General features: G+C 31.9%; 1 protein-coding gene across 8 annotated transcripts; it reads right to left on the reverse strand.

The window, feature by feature from the left end:
- Positions 1-8,453: 8,453 nt before the first annotated feature.
- On the reverse strand, positions 8,454-17,524 carry LOC106771941 (probable E3 ubiquitin-protein ligase HIP1). 8 transcript variants are annotated; one of them, XM_022784625.1, is made up of 9 exons: positions 12,288-12,636; positions 12,128-12,200; positions 11,829-12,012; positions 10,953-11,119; positions 10,038-10,841; positions 9,541-9,953; positions 9,147-9,242; positions 8,925-9,062; positions 8,649-8,798 (listed from the first exon to the last, which is right to left on the reverse strand). In XM_022784625.1, the coding sequence occupies exons 4-9, from the start codon at positions 11,050-11,052 to the stop codon at positions 8,649-8,651; spliced, it is 1,701 nt and encodes a 566-aa protein (XP_022640346.1). In that variant the 5' UTR covers positions 11,053-11,119; positions 11,829-12,012; positions 12,128-12,200; positions 12,288-12,636. The 8 variants fall into 8 exon arrangements, with proteins under 8 accessions (XP_022640350.1, XP_022640346.1, XP_022640345.1 ...); XM_022784629.1 differs by having other exon boundaries at positions 8,454-8,798; positions 12,128-12,636; XM_022784624.1 differs by having other exon boundaries at positions 11,848-12,012; positions 12,128-12,636.
- Positions 17,525-24,802: the final 7,278 nt, after the last annotated feature.

Raw genomic sequence — 24,802 nt, forward strand, 5'->3', positions numbered from 1 at the left:
TTTCTTACCGGTTGGATGAAACGGAAAATCGATCGGTAGAAACGTAGCTCTTGGAGTCCCGAATGCTTAGGTAGCTTCAATTTGAGAAACTAACAGTTAGAATCTGAGTTGAGATGGAAGGGGTGGCAAGGCAAGGAAGGAGAGAAACGTAGAAGGAGATGGTTGTTGTCTTAGGAGAATGACTAAGATTTAGAATGCTAAGAATATTTTCCTTTACTAATAGTATTCAACCTATCCTATGCTGCCACGTGTACACACACTTAAATGGCATTTTTGCAAGGCCTTACATTTTTCCATAAAATATTGTTTTATATATTTTTTAAATTATTGTTTACATTACTCCAATCAATTGCAAATGTAATTTATTATATAAATATCTAATTACCCATACACACCAATAATGTATTCAAACTATACATTGCTTATTTCATAAAAAACAATTCTTAATTATTTACTAAATATTTATACTATTTTTATATTGAATTTTTAATATATAATAAAATTTTATAAGTTAAATAGTTGTTTTACACCAATTCATATTTATTCACTATAAATCTAATGCTATTTTACACACACAAAAATAAATACTAACTTTGTTTTTTAATTTATATCTATAATAATCATTTTTCAACTTTTATTAACAGAAATTAGATATATTTATAACATATCATAATGTAGTAAAAATAATTTCTATATTTTTCTTTTTTATTAAAATTTTATAGCAATCGTTATTAGTAATCTAACTGTTTTTTAACAAAAAAATAATAATCAAACAACAGAATTAATATTTAATTATTTTCATTTTATTATTTAAATTTTTAGAATAAAATTATTCTTTTGAAAACTAAGTAAAATTTTATAACTATACATTTATCATTATTTATTTTTATTTTAAGTTTACATTCCTTTTAATTTTTTATCGTTTCCTTTGAAAGAAATAAAAAGCTAAGGTCGGAATTCGATTTATACATAGTTATATTCTAAAGTAGGACCATTATTCCCGTAACTAAAAAATAAAATCATTCAATAATAACAAATTTAAAGACAAAAAAAATTAATAGATTAACATAAATATTATTTATAAATTAAAAGTTATTTATATTTAAAATAGTTATTAATAAAAAATTATAATTGATTTCTGATTTAGAATTTAAATTAGTTGAAATTAACTATTAAAATTTTACGTATTTTTTATGATTTAAATTAATATGGAGAATAATTTAATGATATAAAATATACCTATTTGTTTCGTAAATATAAAGAAATATATTTAATGATATAATAAATAAAAATTTTGAACAGATCAAATTATATTGCATAATTTGGATATATTAATCCTAAGAGATATATTTAACAGTATAATAATATAAAATCTAAATAAATCATATTATCATAATTCAGTATAACATGTTTAACACATATGTAATTATGTCTAACAATCTAATTTATTTATATTTTATATTATTATGCTGTTAAATATATATTTTTCATCTAGAAAACGATATATTTAAATTGTACAAGATAATTTGAATTGTTCAAATTTTATATTATTATATTATTAAATATGGATAGATTGATAATTCAATCAAATGAAGGAAAAAAAATCTACTAAATTTTATATAAATATATGTGTGTGTATTTTTATTTTTTTTTGTTCATTGATATGTATACTTCTTGGGTTGGCATATTATAGAATTCCATGTTTCTATTAGTGTAAGTTAAGTTTTGTGCATGTGGGTGTCCTTTATTCAATAATACTTAATTTTGGGGGCTTTATATTTATTTTTAGATACTTTGTTTTATGTGTTTTAGTCAATATACTACCGATTGAAGCAAAAGCAACTTATCTTAACCAAAATGTGGACCACTTTCATTACAACAATTCAAACCAAAAACTTATAATATTTTATAGCGTAAGTATATTAACCTCTTAACTGAATAATCGTATATAAATAGTTTAGTCTTTTTGTCCTTTTGGCAGAATAAAAATAATTCCTTGGTGTGACCTAAAATTGAAAGTTTAACTATTTTTATTTTACTAATGTTATTATATGTTTTATTTCGCTATCATAGTTTTATTTTCCACACAGCATTATAGTTTTATTTTTCACACAACATTAGTGCTGACTTGCCATGAGAAAAAACAAAAAGAATAAAATAAAATAACTTGACTTTGTAAAATGATGTGGCTGTTTTTTTTTCACTTGTCACTTACATAAACTCATGGATGAAATATGTAAGATTAAAAACAATATGATATTAAAATTTATATTATAAACACTTAAATGATAAAATATGTAAAAGTAACATACCTTACTCTTTCTGTATTAAAATCAAGAACCATATAGGTTTGTGTTATCACTTATATGAAACCAAATTTAATTAATTGATGACGCAACTTCCTCACGACCACTTTACGTTTGAAAAAAACAATGTTTGAATGATAGGTGACATTAACTAGATGTTATGTGTTTTATATTTTAATGTATTAGATAGTGTGTGTTTGGGAGGCTAACAAGAAAATATTCTTACTTGAATTTTACGAAATAATATATAAAATTTCAAAATAAATAAATAGAATATGTGCTTGCCAAGCATCCACGTAATTAAGGTGAACAATGCTTAATGTGTCAACGACTTACAGCCTCAAGATTTAACTCCCTTGTTTTATTTACCAAGATACTCTCGGATATAGAATTTAAAATTATTAATTAAATAATATTTTAAAATATAAATATTAACCTAATATATGACCAATGAGTAGTTTTATTATATTATAGTATTATTTTTACACATTATATTTATAGAATATATGATTAATAAGTTAAAATTATTACTTTGCTAATTACATATAAATCATAAATCATTATATTTGTTGATATTATTGTAATTGTCAGTTTTTACAATAATCTCATAGGGTTGAGTCCCATTCTATTTTTTCATATTTCTTCTACTACTCAAAAAATTTAAATTATCTTCCTGACTTGCATGAAAGAGTCTTTTGCAGATGAATCTTCCTCTGTGTTACAGTCCTCAAGAACATTCATCAAGAGTCATCAAAACCATCAGGATCTTGCCACCTGTCCAAAGGCTCGCTCCAAGCCCTTAGTAGCATTTACATCCACAGTGGGACCCAATAGAACTTTGACCCAACCTTAATCCTTCATTGTTACCAGCTAAAGTTAAGTCCAATTATCACACAAAATGGAGTCCAACTAAGTGACAAGCCTTTAGAGTCAGATGTAGACGTTGATTCAACAGAACGAGTAGTTGTGCAAAAAATATGACGAGGAGCTAGAAGTGATGTGCAACCAACATCAGGCAAACCTCCAAGAGCTAAACTAGAAGTTAACAAGCCTAGAGAACGGGAAGTCCTCCCAGCCTGTCTATCCTCGGAGAAGGACTCCTCAACTTGGAAGTCCAAACATAGCATTCATCGGCAAGTGAGAAGTCTCCCTCACACAAGCGTCATGGAAGGAGTCCCACGCCTATTCGATAAGGAAGCTATCAAAGGGGAGCCCCACACAGTTCCCAAGGTAACGGCAACTCGTCACCCTGGCAAGACTCCCGAGTGAGCCGTAATCGCTCTTCCCAACACAAATCTTGAACAACTCGCAACAAGTATACATGTCTATAGATGCTCGTGGTCGGTCCCATTGCTACAAAAGTGATCATGATGTACAACCACATCACAACCCTCCCTAGGATGGAAATTCAGTATAGTCCTTGGATATCCTGGCAGGCGGGTATGCCGAGAAGGACGCTAGACTTCTTGGATACGCTCCTAACATCTAAATTTCCAAGATAGACCTAGCTACCTATGTCCTCCTAATGTCCAGAACTTCTATTTCCAAAGGGGATCCTAATCAAAACTCACAAATACGATGACACAACTGACTTGACTACCCACTTAAAGGCCTATTTGATCCAGGTTAGTATTTTTACCCAAGATAGGAGGGTGTTTATATATTGTTTCCTACAACCTTGGATGGACTGACTCTAGATTGGTACTATACACTACCTCCCTATTTGGTGGACTACTTTGACGCTTTAAGTATCATGTTCAAAACTCAGATTTTTGATCGCAAGACAATGTCATCCACTTCAGTCACTTTGAAGTATATAAAGTAGGGAGAGAATGAGACCCTTAGACACTTCATGGAAAGGTTCACCGCCACAACAACCACGATCTTGAACCTCCTTTGTCTCTGATCATGCACTTACTGATATGTAGTATTCAACCCGAACCTTTTTCTGACTCAGTCTTCACTGAAAGGTCGGATAACTTGTCGAAAGACTCATTCTAAGTTCCCGATAAGAACAAAATTTCTTTCAATCAACATATTGAAATTACAAGTCCTAATAATACAAAATGATAATTAATTATTATTTAATAAAATTAAATATGGTTTTGTTATCTAGTTTTATTATTAGAATAAAAAACCTATAAATATGTATAAATTTTAAAGTTTCATTAAATTATTTATTTATTTATTATTATTATCATTTTAAACTTTTACTAGGTTAGAAAGTTTTTTTATAAAAGGATTCCTTTTTGGTCATCGACAATGTAGTTGAGAAAAGAAACTTTCTTATTAGTATACCTCACTTAACGATGATCCATCTTACAATAAAAATATTTGGTGTTTACTACGAGGCTCGAGTTAAATTTTATCACAAGTCACTCGTTTATTATTTTTATACCATAAGTTGGAATACCATTACATCCTCCTCAACACTATAATTAATCCTTCAATACAGAATAACATAAGAACACACATAGATAACCTTTTTTCCAAAAATAAAATGATGAAAACTTGAAAAATAAAATCACTCATATGCAATAGTATATCAAGGGAAATGTTCAAATTGGTACACTCTTAACCAATGATTTAGACCTTGTTCAACAATAACAAGGGTTTGTATAGCTAATTAGAAATGCTTGTTGGTGATTGAGAAACATGAAACATTGAGGATGATATTCAAATTGAAGTCCTCATAAAATCAAACAAGTTATTGATTCCAAGATATTATGAGTTTCTTAAAAGTTGGAATGGTCTATCAACTAAAATAGGTTTTGAAGAGAATATAATCTTCATGTGTATTAAGGAGAGCTTACAACACATTGGAGAATAGAAACTTGATTAAGATTGAAAAAAAAAACATAATAACATACCACCTTGAGAAAGAATTCAAAGGATAAGCTGAATAAGGATTCACCACTTGAAGAATATCTTTGAGAAAAGAACCAAGACAATATATTTCTTGTCACTCAAATGATGGATATGTCTACTTGATAGTATATGTTGATGATATGGTTCTTACAAGTAGTGACAGCCATGGCATCTCTTAGATGAAACAACATCTTTGTAACCATTTTTTCAAACCAAAGATCTTAGCAAACTTAGATACTTCTTAGATATTCACGTGGTTGATAAGTGATCAATATGAGTTAGTTTTAATATCAATTTAGCACTTATCTTGTTTTGATTATGTTAAATATATGTAGAAATCACAAAAGTATTACTTATTTTGCAGATTTTGATGAACTCAGATAGTCAAATGAGAAATATGAAGAAAATAGAGGAATTCTAAACAAAATCTGGAAAACCTCCTTGAGCATGGATGAAGCATGCAATTTGAGGCCTGAGCCACTTGGAAAAACCCACCTTGGAGCCACTTAAAGCCACGAAAAATGTGTCTCCTAGAAGTTATCTCAAGGGCTCCATTACATAAGCATAAGGCTTGAGCCACAAAGGAGATCCACCTTGGAAGGAAACCACGTAGTTGGAGCCATGACGTCGCCGTTGAAGTCATGCTTTGGAATGTTTATAAAATAGAACTACCTCTCTATTTTAAGACACTTCTAGATAGATTTTAGAGAGAGACTTTAGAGAGTCTTATCATACACTTCCTTTGTACTTTAAAGAACATTATTGGAGGGTTAGGAGATGGATTTCCTTCCTTGAATTAAATTCTTTTCATCCATCATGAGGAGTTGAATCTTCTAATTGTTGAAGTGAGATCTAAACACTTTGGAACTCTCTTGTATCTGGTACTGTTTTATTTATGAATGCATGTTTTTAATTACATGTTTGTGAATGGATTTATACTTGTTGTCAAATGAGTTTATCGCTCATCTTGTTTCACTAGCTTAGGTTTAAGTGGAAACTAGTTTCAAGTTGTGGTCCAATGAATTCTACTACTACTTTTAGATGCTAGATCTAAGGTTATAATTGGCTACAAAGTCCCAATCTTAATGCAGGTGATCTATTCAAGCAACCACTGAGGAATCATACTAAAATTTGGTGATCTTAGGCTTTAGGTATCAGGGATGGACCATGAGGTACATTAAAAGACAACTCCAAGGACATGATTATTTGTAGCTTCATAGTTAATAATAGAACCAATACAAGAAAGGGACAAAATGGTGAAGTCAAGCTTCAACACACTTTTTATCATTTGGAAGTCAATCATTTTCAAATCTAAGTTGTTTTACAATGCATTTTGCTTTGTTTTCATGAACCAATTCTATTTTACACTTCTTTACGACGCATTTCATTCACGATCAACCTAGTTAGAACATTGTGTTTTCTACCAATTCTATGTAGATATAACACTTGTTATACTACAAAATACCCAGTATGTTTGCTAGTATATTTGGTATTGTTATATATCAAAGAAAGTATGCAGTGAATATTTTGAAGGAAAATGGGTTAATGAATTCAAAATCTATTGACATACCCACAGATCCTAATACTAAACTTCTACCAAAACAAGGGAGCCTATGTTAGACCTCAAACATTATAGAAGAATAGTTAGAAAATTTAATTATTTTACAGTTACTCACCCTATATGATTTTTTCTTCGGGTTTATTTTGAATTCAAAGAAAATACAGAACTTTATGTATTCAAAAATATAAAATTTATATTTCAGATTACATATAAAAATATATGGAAGTGCGTGTTAAAATTATGAAGGTGTGGGTAAAAATTGACAAACATTAAATACATACATTAATTGGGCTTTATTGGGAGAATTTTTATTTAGGTTTATTGAAGAAAATATTGGACTTATAGTTCAAACCTTGTGCCATATTATATATCTTTGGGCATTTCTTTCTACACTCCCTTTTACTTCCTGCATCCCATAAAATGTATTATTCTACGTTTGAAATGTCTATGAAAACACCCAATTTGAAAAATATAAGAAATACACTTTGAATTGGGTGTTTTGTCTAAAACACTCCTTCTGGTATATTAAAATATTTTTTTTCATTAAATATTTCGAGAGGTATTTTTAGATAACAATCAATTCAAAATTTAAATTTTATTTAATTGAATGTTTGAAAAGATATTTTCATATCTGAAAATATGTTTTGAAATACCTAATTTGAAATGTGTTTTTTTTTTTTTTTTTTACATTTGAGTATTTCAGATAATATTTTCTGAATTCAAAAATATCTTTTTGAAATAATCAATCCAAAAATGATTAAAAAAGAGATGCAGAGTTTTCTCTTATAATTTAATGAGGAGGAATAGTTTGAGGATTATAGGTTTTATAAGGGTGCAGGAAAAGAAAAAGGTATGGAAGAAAAAACCATTATCTTTTCTGCATTTATTTTCTTTTCCTACTAAAACATGTCAAACACTGTTAATACACTTATTTATTGGACATGTAATTTTTTAATTATTAGTTGCAAAAATTTTGAATGAAAACACCTCATCTATAATTTGGATTAAAAATATAAATAACCTTAAATTATTCTATTAAAGTTAACGTAACAGAATTTCCAACATAGGGACAACATGATTGTATTAATAAATTAAGTTATCAAATCTATGAATTTAAAATAAAACTCATTAGTGTACTGAAATATTAAAGTTAGAATGCTGAGTTCAACCTAAATAACAACTTATGTGTTGTATATACAAACACTAAAAACTCAGTTATGAAAGCAACTATTACGTCTGACATTTGTTTGGTGGAAAATACTCAAAATCTTAAACAGAAGGTAGAAGAAATATTATTAACCGTTTAAACCAAAAGTAAAATAAATGTATATAGAAAAGCTGTGCCTCTGATATTGAAGTACTAAGTTTAAGATTTTGATGTTTTACAGTATTTCAGAGAATCTACATTATAATAAGTAGCGTATTTATTAAATTTTGACCAAGACATCTTAGGTGTCTTAGGTGGAACAACAAAACTTTCCTAACAAAAAAGGTATCTATCAGCTCACTTGGGTACAAAAGACAACTATTATTTCCTAAATCTAACAACTATAACTGTTATCTGTCACGCTCTCTCGCTTTTCCTTTAACTTTTATATTTAAAGAATTATGTTAAATTCGAAAAACTGATGCTATAGGTTTCCCTATCAATACGAAAGCTCTTTAGACGTAATCTGCATTTCCCTTTGATTCTTTAAAAAGCTTTTAAAGGTTGAATCAATCAAATATGGAAGTACCATAATTTGAAGGCTTCACATAATTAAGAGTGAAGCCAAAGGCAACGAATCCATTGAGATAGAGTACCATTCCTATTACAACATATCCAAAAGGAAGTCTGTTTCCTTCAGTTCAAGAATATCCAAATATATGTACAGAATGATATACGTTAAACTAAAGTAGAATGAATATGTTGCTTATTTATCCTTCGTTTCCTCAGGCAAAGCAGAAGCTTTGCAGATAGGACATACTTTCTTCATAGATAACCATTTTCTAATGCAACTCACATGGTAATCATGCCCACAAGCTTTCAGCGTTCCAACATCGTCCACGTTCTTATATTCTTCCTGCGATTTTCAACACGGATCAGTTAAACAACGGACTAAGGCCATCTAAATTTCAAAAGGGGTCATCAACTAAATTTATTTAGTTTCACTATATTATTTTATTGTGAATGGAACAAGGAAACATACCAGGCAGATTGCACAAGCTTCTTCTTCTTGACTTGGCTCGGATGAACAGTATATCGTTTCTGTCAAATACTTGGAAATCAAATCCTCAGACAATCCTGTGCTCACATGGCCTATTCTCTCTCCGAGTGCAAGGAGTTCCTGCTTGAGCCAAACATCCAAATGATTAACAATTTTTTTACAGTGCATGATATTAATTGTAAGAAGCGAAACAACAATAGTTACCTCATAACTCATGTTGTCTATGTCCATCCTCATGTCTCTATGTTGATCAATCATATTCCTACCATACAGTGAAGTGCGATCAACAATCATGAAACCCTGTAAGAACAATAAAACCAAACTTGAGTCATACACCCTCAATGAAAGAACAAATTTGAGTCTCCCAGCGGAACTAAAGCCCAAAACTACAGTTTTGCTAATACTAGGTTAATAACTAGTCAACTACACGAAGGATTTACAAGAACCAACATGCCAATGAAGTTTGCTAGCTCACCAAATATCTCAATCAAGGTTATATAGCAATAATGGAGCCAGGGTAAAAAATATAAACATGGCACGTGTGTTTCCAATCATTACTCACAAGAACAAAGCTCTTGAGAGAAGATGCAATAGATACCTCAAAGCTAAATTGATCATTAAGACCAACCTCATCAGCCAATGCTCGATATCTATCACTATGTATTCTTGACCTTCCATTTCTATCATTGCTGTGCCAGCCAATGGTGGTCAATGGCCTTGGATGTCTAGAAGAGTAACTTTCAGCCACCATATGCAATCCATCATCAGAAGGTGCCATGCGACCCAAGCGCAAGCTGGAAGAAGCCCTAAAAGTTGGAGTAGATCTTTGAGAGTAGTTACTGCGAACTCCTCTAGCAGGTTGAGCCGGACAATTACTATGAAAACTTTGTGGAGCAGTAGGATTTCTGCTAGTTCCAAATTCATTATGAAAACCTCCAACATCTACTGGAGCATTACTAGAACCATTTCCAGCAAGGAAATGATTAGCCTCGTGATTAAAAGCATTTGCATCTGCATTTTAATAAAAAAGGTCACTTCAGATCTAAAGTAGAGGCCATTAGAATGACTTCTGCTTGTACCAAATTACAAACTAACCTGATGATGGCACCCTTCCATGAGCAAGACACACACTCATTTGGCTCCAATCCCTTGTCAAAGATCCAGAAGTTTGAGTAGAAAGATCTACCATGGTAGAATGGTCCATTTGGGGACCGGTAGAGAATGAGTTGTGTGAATGAGTATTCGATAAATGGGTCCTAGCCAGGTTGGACTCCAAATCAAGTGTAGAACGACTCCTCACATTCCTTAAAGAACTTTCACCCCGTATTGAAAGGCCTCTACCTCTAAATGAGGGTGTCATATTCACATGATCAGGTGTCATATTAACATGATCCCAAGGCATATATAGTGAATCCATAGTGGGCTTCTCAGGCCGCAATTCTGAAGATGTAGGACGATCAGCTGCATTTGCACTTGCAGCATTAAAACATCTGCTTGTACTTCCTCTCTCACAGACTGAAGGAACTCCAGGGCTCTTCCGCTTATGAGGCCCAGGCCCTCGCCCATTTCCCATTGCGAGATCAATAAAACCCCCATCAGCAACCGGAAATGATTGTCTGTCATAATTGGAACTAGAAGGCTGGTGTACATAATTTTCAGACACCGCATAAAACATTCCACCACTTGATGGATGCAGAAAATGATCATTAGAAGTGCCTGATATATCTGTTTGATGAGAGGGTGCTTCAATGTTGAGACTTGTGGAGGTATACCCATTTGACCTTGGAGCAGTGTTCCAATGAGATGGAAAAGAGATGCTATCTATGGACATATTTTCCATAGGATAAATAAAAGAGCCATTGTCGGAAGTGGTACTCCTACCTGCAATAGAGATCCAATCTAATTGATATGACTATGACTATTTACAATGGCCTACAAATAGTTGCCACAAAAAAAAAGGCCAATAAACCAAAATAAAAACAACAAATAAGCCATTTCAAGTAACACTACCAAGGTTCACATATTGTTGATCAGTATGCATATGATTCCAGTTCTGGTCAGGTTCACCATCAAGCATTGGAGATGAGCTATATAAATGTCTATGCCCCATGACTCGATAGCAATCTCAGTAGTCAAAATAGACAGTATGGCTAAGTTAGACCAGCAAATAACTCAACCTGCAAGAAAAAAAGGGCATGTGAATATATCAGTAACAAAATACAAAGTTCAAAACAATCGAGCAACTCCATTTCAAAGTTACAAAGTATGTGAAAGACAAAATTCATCCATGACAGAAACATGTGAAATTAACACAAAATAAATAACCATTTGTATTTATCTAATTTATTCCATATCAAACACACTGACTTGAAACTGGAGAGCTTTACCATACATGCATAATATTTAACAAGATCCAGGTAAAACACTTATTTGAAAGAAAATCAGTGTGTATTCTAAAGAGTTGTTTGGATATTAAATTCGATTTAAACACCCATGGTGACAATCCCGCATTGCATGCAGAACTTCAACATATTCACAACATGTAGAGTAAAGACTCGAGAAAAGTGAATCATTTAGAGGTTAATTGGACATATTTGCAAGGGACAATTGAGAAACAAGACAACAAATATGTATACGCAAACTCAAGTGAAAAGAACTAGAGTCAGAAATAGAAAGTCACATGTCCATGGTGTAACCTTCCTGAAAAAGGTAATTACTATCATAATCATAAATTGTCATTAACACGGAGTTGTTACCAAGGGATAATTCAGATAATCTTGCAAGATTAGGGAGCATATAATCTATAAATCATAATTTCAAATTTAGTATAAATACAGTCTTAGTATATTACAAAAAAAGTAGTCCTACAATTAAATCTAGCCTGACCTTCCTCTTTTCCACTTACAGCATATACAAGCACCACTGGCACTTCCACATGTCTAGTCAATAGAAAAATTCCTTAGATTATCGATATATTATTCATCAGTTTACATCATTTGTCATTCAATCCTTTACAGGCAAACGGATCTAGGCCTACAGAAGACCACCTAGCTTGAAGCTTCAGGTCCAGCTGCCAAGAATACCAAAGAAAATATCGAAGGGGTAAATAAGAAGTAACTAACTGATATAGGAGCTCAATGGATATCAAGATGATGTGTTTAATCAGCCAAAAGGACAATACTCACAGCATGAACTATACTATCTATGTTAGTGTTCCAATTAACCACCGAAATTGCATGATAGGTGTAGGCTACAGCCCTGTGAATTAGAACGCCATCAACAGGCATGCACAAAAAGAGAAGCATGACTACCAGCCACACAATTTGGCGGAGTGAGGAGAATCACCACTGGCAATTATTTCTGGAGAGGAGGAAATATATGCTTCTGGTCATCAAGGCTTGGGAATTCGGCGTAAACTGACAGAAACTAGCCTGTAAAATGCTAAACAGGTGCCACTCATATACTCCTTAACCGTAACAAATACGAAGTGTCCCAGTAAGTCCAATCACGTGAAGCCAAACTAATGGGATGTCTCTCTTGATTGACACAAGAAAATATAAATGAGGGAGAAGGGTCATAGTTGAGATTTAAATTAGACGGATAATGGTTCCTCACTCTAGTTTATTATGAGTAACAGCATATGACTTAAAAAGAGGAGTGATTGGAAGTAGGATGACTCAAGCAACAGACTTACCTGGCAAGGTTTACAAACAGCAAATGTTAGCATTCCTATTATTTTCCTGCACTTGAAAAATGATAATCAACTATGTGCTCAACCAGGCACAAAGGGAAAGACTCCTAAATTTTCCTAATAATAAGTATAGTAGGCAAGAGAAGACCAACTAAACACAAATAATTTATGCAAATACAGTGTATAAACTAAAAATCAAAGTATTTGAACTACAATGGTAATTTGTTATTCGAAGGGGTAAATGGAATAACAAGAAGGAAAAAGGTTTAATAAAACAATTTATATATCTCACAAAAATTAAGAGATGAATCCACAGTCAAAACGAAAACAATTTCACCCTGATTATCTTATAGAAAACACAAGAGTCCGGGGAAAAAAATATTATCAAAACTAGACTACAGTTTTTACTACAAGGAAATGGAGTATTTCTCATATGTCACAAATAGTTTAAGAACCAGAACCATCTACTTCCAATACCACCATTTAATAATCTCCGAATCACAAAATTGTAACATAATTAGAGTATAGGGGAGCAGAAAGAACCCTTCATCAATATAATGTACAGATGGTCGCAACCAGGCAAGCACAACAGTTAAGAAAATAGAAGTTACATTATTATCCCAGATGTTAAAATTTAAAGCCAAAAAGAGGGATGGGGCAGGCATATCCTCGGTGAGTTAAATTTGGTTCATTCATTTCATTTTAGAGAGGAAAGAAACAGATTAAAACCAGTCAAGAATGTTAAAACCATTCATTAACCATATGAAATCAAATCAGCATAGTACAAAGATCATGCTTCTGACCATCTACATTTTACATGTCTCCAGATATTGGCAACGTCGGAAGTGTACACACTTAAAAGAAGTCACTGTGCATGCAGATTGTTTTCAAAAATGTTACAAAGCAATTTTTGAAGAAAATGGGTGAATAACATAACAAAGTACAAAAGTCTCAAGCCCACAACAATCCATTAGAAGCAAATTAAAAATATATTAAATAATTAGAACCGGTAATTATCATAAAAAAACAGATTTAACAAGCAAATTAAAAATATATTAAATAATTAGAACCGGTAATTATCATAAAAAAAAAAAAAAAAAAAAAAAAAAAAACAGATTTGACGTGTTTTTCAATTATCAATAAACATAAAGCTCTGTGTTTAATTTCACATTTCCCTATAATCAAAATACTAATAGTACCCTTACAGAGATATAAATGGATATCAAGACAGGCATAAAGCTTAATAAAGCCATGATGCTTATGATTTCAAAACATAGGCCTCCGCTGTTAGATATAATCTAGCTGTAATATTGGATTTCTTATGAAATATATTTCTAAATCTTGAGTGACATGATTGTTATATTACTCACTTATTTCACTACCTTTTAATTTTTTTCATTAATTGAGTGACATGATTGTTATATTACTCACTTATTTCACACGTTAAAAAAAAATGAGTTTTTGTGATTGATATAAAATGATTTTACAGTTAATTTAAAACAAGTAACTTTTATTACTTCCACTAAAAACGTGTTGGATAACAAGAATGATCTTACCAATGGTGGTGACAGGGACAGTCCCTTGGTTGTTGTAGGTGATGACGTGGAAGTCGGCGAGAAGCATGATAACCTCATTATCCAATACATTTTCAATGAAAACAATAAAATCACTTATTTTTACATAAACCGCAATATCATTTTTATATTAACCATAGAATCTCACCTTTTTTAATACACACATGGAAACAAGTGGACAAGATGACAAAGTAATATACAATCACATTACAAAGTTAACAAAAAGTTAAACAAGAACTCAATTGAAATATATAAAAAGTTTGAGTACTTAATAGACCAAAAAAATTAAGAGTTAATTGAAAATACCTAAATTTAGGAGGAATTTGAAACTTAATTCAGCCAATAAAAAACTTCAAATTCAATGCAATGACTATATTTCCATGTAAAAAAATTTGCCTTTTTCCATAATACCAGCAATCAAAGCACATCCGAACATTCAATTGTAATAACCTCTCTTCACAAACCAGAGGGACAAAGTAAAAAAACTGAATGAGGCCTGCCTTAATAATGTCCACTGTCCCCAATAAGGGATGACAATTCAAAATTAGGACGAATAAGTTCAAACTAAGAAGAATTTTCCCAGACCTCAAACTAGCTAATACAAAAGGCAGAAAGTCCTGCATTATGGCTATGTTATCAAACACTCTTGACACTAGTTTCCATCCATTCCTCAACATTTAGGAACATGAGTGAAGATAAATTTGTGGTGATCAAACAGCTTCTCTGTCAGTAAACCCAAGGCTCATATCCAAATAAAGAATCATCCAGCACTACACCAAATCCAACAATGAGTAGGTAAGCTAATGGAGGAATCAACTTATGGCAGAATAACAAGAATGACCAGCATAAACGGAAGTTCATATCAATTCAGGGCAAATGAACAGTAGTCTCCATCATCATATGGGCTATTGGTCCAACATTGATGTCTATATAGTGCATACCAATGTGCAGTGAATTCCTTATCAAGCAACACCACCACAACAGGAAGCGTAATGTCAAATTCAAAACAAGAAGAATTTGACAAAGGCATATAGAAGTCACTGGGTCAAAAAGAGTATCAAGGTTTGCAAACATCTCATCTCAGCACCCCAGACCCACTAAGAGAACTATAACCATAAAATATGGAAAATGCCACATCGCGCCCTAGATTGCCCGTTGCACTACAAACCAATATCTTGCCTCACCAAAAATTGGAATGTAACAGAGAAATTGCACAAGATCCTCAGCGGCCATTTCATACCAGAAAAGCACCCAGTCCCAGATGATGGAAGAGCTTCATCTAAAAGGCCACATTCTAGTTGAATAAAGCCTATGCAATTCTTCCAATTAACAAAGGATCATTGGTGTAACAATCTTTCTGTTTCCTATATGGAAGTCGGCATATAACAATGCATAACGGCAGCAATATGCTAATAAATCCTGACATAAAGGTTCGTCATGCCAAAGTCATCATTTCTACAGCCATCCCTTTAACCCAAGACTCAAAAATCCCTGCTACATCATATGTGATTCAGACAACGTAATTGAGAAACCAAATGGAGAAATTCATTAACTTCCATAACCTGTACAGTACAAATGCCAAGGAACAAAACCAGCACTCACCAATGATAATAGTAATATATTACTGCAATGTGAACGCAAAGGTAAAATAATAATATACCAAAAAACTGCTTGAAAAGATCCATGAAGGATAAATTGCTAAAGAAAAGTGGGGAACAGAGACAATTAAGGAGAATTTCCAATGCAAGCACATCTCACCAGCGCATACAGATGTAAGGATGTATAATACACCAGCAGCACCAAGAAACCTGCATAATAAAACAAATCATCTAAACCTAAGGATTCTAAGAATATCTAAACAAAACCAGAATCAACAATATATGCCAGAGCAGCCAATATTCCAAACCACAATTAGTGTTCAAGGCTTCAACTAAAAAGCCATATATGCCAATAATATACAACATACAACGACAAGAGGGTGAGCCTAGGCACAACTATAAGGTTGCTGCCTTGTGACTTCGTAGTTTCAAATCCTGGGGACAACCTTTTCACTTGTGCACGTCATACAGTGCACATACAAAAAAAAAAAAAAAACCCTTTTAGCATACAAAGACAGCAGAAGTTGATAAAAAGTCATAACATAAACACTGATCAGGAAAAGATTTATCCTTCTTTTACAAAGTTAGGAAAGAGATCTGAATAAGCTTTTAGGATAAAAAGTATAAGCTTAAAACTCTGCATATTCTCAAATATTAACAATGAGAAGTTTGACTGTAGTTCATGTTTTTACACTTCAGCAATAAAAAAGATACTAAGCAAGAAAGCATTCTGTGATGTCAATCCATCAAGCATAAAAATAAATAAACGCATTATACATTACTCGTCATAATACTTCAAAAAACTAAATGTACTTCCCAGGAAAATATACGAAGATAACAACATCATGCTATCCATCATCACAGAACAAAAAGGGATGAAAACGACAAATATAATTTCATTAAATCTATGGCCTTATAAGAATCCCAATTCACATAATTTCTGAAAGCAAGGAGAGTAGAGGAGTACACCACACAGAAGGGGGATAAGTCTATAAAACACAACATCAATCAAAACACGTTACACAGATGTATATATTTTCATTTCCCCAGTTAATAATTACTTATTTATAAAAAAAAAAATAAATGCATGCGGTTGAGCCAACACAAACAGCGTGATTCGATGGCGACTTTGCCGCAACTACAGAACAAGAGAACACACACGAAGAGAATCGAAAACCAAACTCATAAACAGCATAATTTCGGAGGGGAAATTTAAAATCCCACACCAAACAAACAATCCGGAAAGCAGAGAGTGGTGATAAAAAAATAAAAAGCGTAAAGAACGGACAATATTCTCTTCTCGGAAGAGAAAGGGAAAAAAATCACAGACGCGCCTCGGAGAGGGCGATGACACGTTGGAAATAAGCAACGAGAAGATCGGCAGCGAAGAAAGTCGAAGCGATCAAGCGAGGGATTGTGGATTTGTGGAAGTCAAAGAAATGAACGCATATACAGTTGGATCATGGTGATCATGCATGTAAAAATTGCAAGCACGTGTTGAGAGAACATAAGGTGGAATCGGTAGGATAAACGTGCCTTGAAAATCGGTTACGGTGGTGCTGCGACGGCGGAGCTCCGATCTTTGAAAAACGGAAAGAGGAAGATAGAAGAGAGAGAAGAAAGAAGGGGAAGATGTGAAATTGTCGTGAGAAGGAGACAATGAAATAAAGCGGTTGTACGCAGAAATAAGAAACAAGAGGAGGAGAAATTCGCTGCACTGCCCAATCTTACCGGTTACCTATACCATCAGTATTCACTCCCTCCATTAATTATTACTAAACACATCAACAACATTTTTCTTTTATTATTTAATTTAATTTTACTTTACTTTACTCTATGCATCTTCTAACTTTTTTTTTTTATTTGAGATTTTGTTTTTTGCCTAAAGTTTATCTAGGATATTTTCCTTTTAAAAAAAAAAACTATGTAATTCATCTATTATATTCATGTTTCAACTCTTTCACTTTATATTAGTTAGAAAGATAAGTTAAGAGTTTTAAATTATGCTAACTTTAAATATATATTTCAAAAGAAATATCTTGCTTGTACATTAAATATTTTGGATATGTTTTTTTTAATAAATAATAAAGTTTACCAATAATGAGAACAAACATTTTATATTAGAAACTTTTTTTAAAATAATTAACAAAATAAACTGAATTTTTTATTTTTATTGGTACATATAATTAAGTTATAAATATTTTATATTAAAAGATAAAAAATATTATTGCTTTTTACCAAAAATGAGTCTGTTTAATTTAAGGTGAACTAGTCTCGTCTTCAAACATGTGTAAACTCTGATTTGTCACATGTAAAAGTATATCTACAAAGACTTTAACATTCAAATCCGATATTATGAATATAATTTTTTATCTGATATTATGAATAATAATATTGTTTACAGATTTCATATTTGAATTTCATTTATTAAAACTATATTGAGTTTGTTAATAAATAAAATTAATAATGTAAATTTGAGCAGCTACAATTATAAAAACCTGCAAATTACATTAGTCACAACTTAGTAGTTATAGACTATAGTTCATATATCTGTTAATTTTTTTGTATATTTTATTAAATAATCATATATTTACAACATTTTTCATAACATTTTAATTTTAATTATTTTATAATTAATCTAAAATTATTTTAAATTATTTCACAATTAATAATAATAATCATAATTATTAATATAGATTAATAAGACGTAAATAATATCAAAATATTATAAAAACAAATATTATCACTATAATAATTTGCAGGACATAAGAATCGAGAGAGTGTATTTAATGGGTGTAATTTTTATATATTTTGTTTTGGGATGGGTGCATCTTTACCTCTTTAGTGCTTGATTTGTTACTGTTGAATCAAAATGCGATTTGTTACTGTCAGAACGTTTTGGGCTCTGCGGATGCGTGTTGACTGGAATCAGCTAGTTTTTCAGTGACAGAAGCAAGTTGTATGGGTTGGATTAACTCACGTAACACGTGACTTCACCCAACATGTTTTTCGAATGTATTTTTTACATTCTTATTTTTTTCAAAAACAATAATTCTACTATACTTTTACCCTTTTGAAGACTGGAAAATATGCTACAAAATCTTATTATCACTTTCATTATTTTAAATGTAGCAAAGTACAAATAAACGGCCCATGGTTCTTGATTTTAAATTCCTCTCAGACAAATTAATATTGAGAGGTTATGTTGCACTTATATTAATTTTCTAATAATAATAATAAAGTATAATATGTATTCTTTCTTGTAAGATGGAGTCACTCTAAACACTCTCACAATACTTAAGTTAATTCCAATGATAATTTTAAATTAGTAATAAATGTACAATAAATTACCTACCTATTTTTGCTATGAGTTTAGGATTAGTGAAGTCTTAATCACGACCCAATCTCAGTCCAATGACTTTAATCACTTCTTATCTTAAACCTTGCATAAATATGATGACGGACTCTTACCGACTATTAGTCCTCAATCGTTCGACCAAATTAGTCATGAGATGGTTCTATAGTCGTCCGACCCGTATTATACATGTATAATAGTATTCAAAAAGAAATCAATGATCAATAATCTCACTTATACAATGTATATAATAAAGTTATATTATAGGTGTTTGACAAACTCCACTTAAGATTTTTAATGATTATGGATATAAGTAAATTTAGGTTTATTTCAATCTCATATGAAGATGAAGTATGTTTGGTAAGATGTTATTTATTTTACTTGTATAATATAAATTGGTCCAATGTGAAATATGTAAACCAAAATTTAACATGAAAATGAAAAAATAAAGCATATTTTTGAAGAAGAAATGTGAGAAAAGTTTGGATGTGAAAAAAGTAGAGTCGTTAAAATGGGTCACAACCCGCGAGCCAACCCGGCCCGTCACGGGTTCGGGCCGAGTTGGGTTTGAAAAATACAACCCACTTATATGCGGGTCAGATTTCAACCCGGCTCATTTAGACCCGGCTCATGCGGGTTGAACCCGTGGTGAGTCGCATGAGCCGGGTTGGCCCACCAACCCACCTACCTAATTTTATTTTTTTAATTTATTATTTTATTTATGAAACCCTAAAACTAAAATACTTTCTTCACTCACTGTGTATATCAAAACAAATAACCTCTGCTCTCACAAATCACTCTCACGGTACTTGCTCTCATTTGACGATGCTCTCACCCTCACTTCACTTAAATTCTTCAAGGAGCAGGTAAAACACCCTTCCTTTTTTCTTCTCTTTTCTCCACCATTTTTGTTTTCTCACTTCTCTTTCTTTTTTTTTTTTCAAAAACCCTATAATGACAAAAATAGGGGTTTGCGAATTTGTTTTTTGTTCTGGGGGATTTGAAGACATGGAATGATATTTTCATGTTCCGACATACTTGTATCAGATTTTGTTCATTTTATTTAAACAATTTGAGTATACATTATTTGAACAAGCTCTTTTTGATATCTTTGAATTTGGGAAATTATCTCACAGATTAAACTATTAATTTTTTTGTTGAGTACTGGTTCTCTTTTTTTTTTACTAATATTTTTTTATTGATTGTCGGAATTGTTCTGATATTAAGAAAATCTTTATTAGTGAATTTGGAGACAACAAGAACAAGGGTCTAGGGTTAGAACAAGAACAAAAAATGATGAATATCCTTATTTGTATGTTTTTTGTGGTTGTTTTTGAATGACATTTGGATTATATTGTACTTTTTATTATTGTTTTGAATTGTCTTTAACATAATTTTTTGGGAGTGAAAATTGTTTAAATTTAAATTGCAGAAAGTTTGTATTTTTTTTATATCAAAAAAATTTAATTAAATGGGCTAGTGAGCCAACCCGTTTACCCACTAACCCGTGGTGGGTCGGGTCGGGTTCAAGTTTTTCTGGCTCGCTAATAAATGAGACCGGGTTGGGTTGGCTCATTGAGTGACCAACCCGTGGTCGGCCGGACCGGGTCGAGCCGAGATATCCGTTTTGACAGTTCTAAAAAAAAGAAAGAAAAGTGTGAGATATTTTTAATTAAAAGGATTAAGAAAAGATTGAATTATTGAAAGGCATTTAGTGGTTTGAAATCACTTGTTGGAATTATGGTATTGATGAGTAACATCATCCTTTTAAAAAAAAATGATAGGAGTTGTATCAAATTTAATGCCTTCTTTTCTTGTAACTGAGGCGTCAAATAATCTCCTCTCATGTGCTTATCATTCCACCAAGACACGTACGATGGGCTTGATGGAAATTTTAATGCTCGGACAATAATTATATATATATATATATATATATATATATATATAGAGTAATAATATCATGACACACTTTTATATTCATTTGACACATAATATAAAGGTAAAATGGTTTAAAAAGTTGAAAGTTTTATAATTTTTTAAGAATGATAAAATGGTCTGAAAAGTTGAAAGTTTTATAATTTTTCAAGAAAGAAGAGAGAAAAATAAGTAAAAATAATGTTAAATAAATGTAAAAAATTTAAGTGTGTCAAAAATATTTTTCATATATATATACACCCATGCATTATCAATTTTTTACATGTTATCATTATAAATATGTATATATATAATATTTGTTACATATATATAACACCTTATTCTACAAGGCATATTATTTTTACAACACTAACACAGGGAAGTCATTTTACATTCAACTTTTTAGATTCATCTTAGGTCTTGTGATACTGCAGATAAGTAAATTTATACCGTATGATACAACAAAAACTTACACCGCACTATATCATATTCGATGTAAATGTATGATATTAAATCCATGCGTCTATTTACATGGAGCTATACTAAGTTTTACATAAAAAAGTATGATATTAATAAAAAAAATGTTACAATAAAATAAATAGTTTTAAATTTGTTTCAGTTTAGCGTGTTGCAGAATTTTAATAGAATTGAATAAGAATAGGTGAAAATTGAATAAGAATCGGTCAAACTTAGGTGAGAAAAAATTATGTAAGTTCAAAGTTATTAAGCTCAATTTTCTTCTTATGTGATCTAACTTTTTTTAAATTTGATTTATGTCTTAACTAACTCTTTTAATTTTACAAAATAAAAACCCTTCATTTGATATAGAACACTTTATACTAAAACAAGTTTAGAAATATTCATTTTAATTTAGTTTTTTCTTTTTATTGGTGATAAAAATGAAGAAAGGCGAGAACTTAGATTCAATTTTTATTTTAAATGCTATGAAAGTAAAAGATGTAAACTTTTTTTTTTATATCTACAACAATGACAAACACAACAAATAAAATAAAAGGATATTGATACAAAGTCAAGATTGAGTTCCTAATAAGCTTGCATGGGAAATAAAAATGTATAATTTAGTATGGGAAATAAAAATGTATAATTTAGTAAACAAACCTCAATGATGAACAAAAACTAACGATGATGCAAAAGTGAATCACTACTATTTTGGCATGACACCAAATTCTAATTTATAAAAGGACTATGATATTTTAATAACTTTTTTTAACAATTTTTTGATAACAGATTATGTATCACTATTTTATTGGTTCGCATATTTGAAACGGACCAATCACAAACTATCATATAAACGGTTGTAAAAAAATTGTGAAAAAAAAAGTTGTTAAAAATACATTTTTCTTTATAAAAACATTTTTTTAAGTATTTTTGTGTAATGATAAATGAAGAAAAGAACCCTATATTTGATATATATATATATATATAAAATGTATATTAAACTTTTTATTATTTGATAAAAGCATATCATTTTGTTTTATATCAATCAATAAAAAATCCATAATAAAAAAAAATTCTACATAAAAGAGTATTTCAAGATGACATAAGTTAAATCAAGGAAATCCTAGGGAAACTAAGTTGTTACGTCATCACCCTCCAATACTTATTCTAGGGATACCTCATCGTCCTCTGCTCACATCCAAGTGAATGATCATTGCAAAAGAAAAACACAACACAAACAAGACACACACAAGCAGAAAGGGTGAGCTAGATATACAAAAAAATATCATGTTATACAATCACACACGACATGCAAATTATCATTCAAGCATACTGAATTGCACTACAAGACTTGTTACACTTTAAATTGACTCGTCCGGACTTAGAATGATTGTCGAGCTATGACGGGTCATGCACTCGTGGTGGCTTCTACTACTTTGCAAAGTCGTTGCCAATGGGTTTCACCCTACCACACTCACGAGGTTAGTTTGTACCGCGCCTTGGAGCATATTGGAAGCCTCCAAGACTAAGACCTCCTCCTCCTACTACTCACGATATGGTTTAATCATATCTACTTGAGAATGATTGACCATTGTAGTTTCAGGATAACCCCTAAGACCAAGCTTCCATGCAAATCATTCTAAAACACACTAGAAGGGCACCACCATGGCTCCTCTACTTGAGGATCATGGAATTACGTTTATGAACCATACTTTGTTACTTTCAAGACCAACCACAACCTTTAGGACCACATACTTGAAACTTAATAACATCACAACAATCATACTTTGCATTTAAATCAACACACATACTTAGTTCAAATCAAAACAAGTAGCTAAAGAGTAAACTGGACTTAGAGGATTCGCACAAGCACCCTGCTCTCAAGGCGAGACATGATAGTCTCGCACAATGCACCCCTATTTGCTATGCGAATTAACTCGTTGAGGCTACAGGCCTCAGGTCTCTCGCATAGCGCACCCAGGTCGCTATGCGAGAGCTTAAACAAAGAGCACACCCCAAGACCATTCGTTATGCGCCCATATTCGTTCTACGAATTATTACCAACCTTTATTCCTAGACTCTTCCAAGTCACATAGTGAATAGATTCGCTATGCAAATCACCAGACAAAGAACAACACTCTCTATTCATTTGCACAACGCACCAGCTCGCACAACGAATGACTCAAACAGAGAGCACTCTCTACAGGGGCTCGTTATGCGAGACAATTCGCATAGCGAGATTGCATAATCTACAGAACGCAAGTTCTGCAGGATTATGCACTCACATACCCTCCTACCATTTCTAGGTCTTTTCCCCAATTTCTAATGCCTCTAATTCGTAATTTATGTCTAATTAAGCCTGTCTAAATGTTCCTAAACCTTCCTACTACAATTCTACAATGATTAAGACTCAATTCTAGCCCCAAAACACTAAGTTGTTCAACTAAATGACCCAACTTCAATTCTACCCCTATGAACATGTTTTAGACCAGTTTAATGCACCTAACAAGTCACAAACGACCTATATGAGCTACCCAAACAATCTAATTGTGCTCAGGAACCCAAAGACTTAGAATCACTACCTCACTTCCTCTAATTAACCTAAAACAACCCCTATTTCCTTGACTCCCTTCCTAACCATGGTCATAATAGAACTCACACCCCAAACACTTCAAACATCGACCATTTTAACAACCAAGCTAGTCCCAAATAGTTCACAAGCATCACATTACAGATTCACAAGTTCAACACACTAGCACATGCAACTCAAGTTACTGCATACCTAGACTATGCCTCAAACAACATATCACATTCACAAATCAGCACACATACGTATCATGCAATAATTTCAAAAGCATATCCAACTCCCTTTACCTCAAAGTTTCACAGTTCAGCTCACAACTCGTTTCAACAGTGCTTTACTTGGAAAAGAACTTGAGCATCACCCTACAACCACCAAAGTGGTGATAGAAGTCAACTCTTAGAGCCAGAATTTAACAGAAATTTGAAGTAGGACGTTTCTAGTTGCATACAATCAGTAGAACAACATGTTATAGGTTCCAAACAGTAGAGGAGAAAAGGAGAACTACATATAGGTCAGAATGAAGAAAGTAATCGGTTCAAGACGGAGCCCTCAATGCTGTGGGCGCTTAAACACCACCTAATCGACAATGCAACGATTCAGTGAAGAGGAATAGAAGAGAGAAGGCAGAGAAGTGAGGAAGAAAGTTCTGAAAAGTAAAATTCGTTACTCAAGTAATAGGAAAGAA

This window comes from Vigna radiata, chromosome 8 (assembly GCF_000741045.1).
Source record: "Vigna radiata var. radiata cultivar VC1973A chromosome 8, Vradiata_ver6, whole genome shotgun sequence".
In the NCBI taxonomy this organism is placed as follows: Eukaryota; Viridiplantae; Streptophyta; class Magnoliopsida; order Fabales; family Fabaceae; genus Vigna; species Vigna radiata.

Excerpts from the sequence above, each read along its gene's own strand:
- LOC106771941 (XM_022784629.1), bottom strand. The coding sequence starts at position 11,052 with ATGGGGCATAGACATTTATATAGCTCATCTCCAATGCTTGATGGTGAA. Across the intron at positions 9,954-10,037 it reads TGGAAGGGTGCCATCATCAG|ATGCAAATGCTTTTAATCAC; the intron begins GTTAGTTTGTAA and ends ATTAAAATGCAG. Across the intron at positions 9,243-9,540 it reads ATGATCAATTTAGCTTTGAG|GGTTTCATGATTGTTGATCG; the intron begins GTATCTATTGCA and ends TTGTTCTTACAG.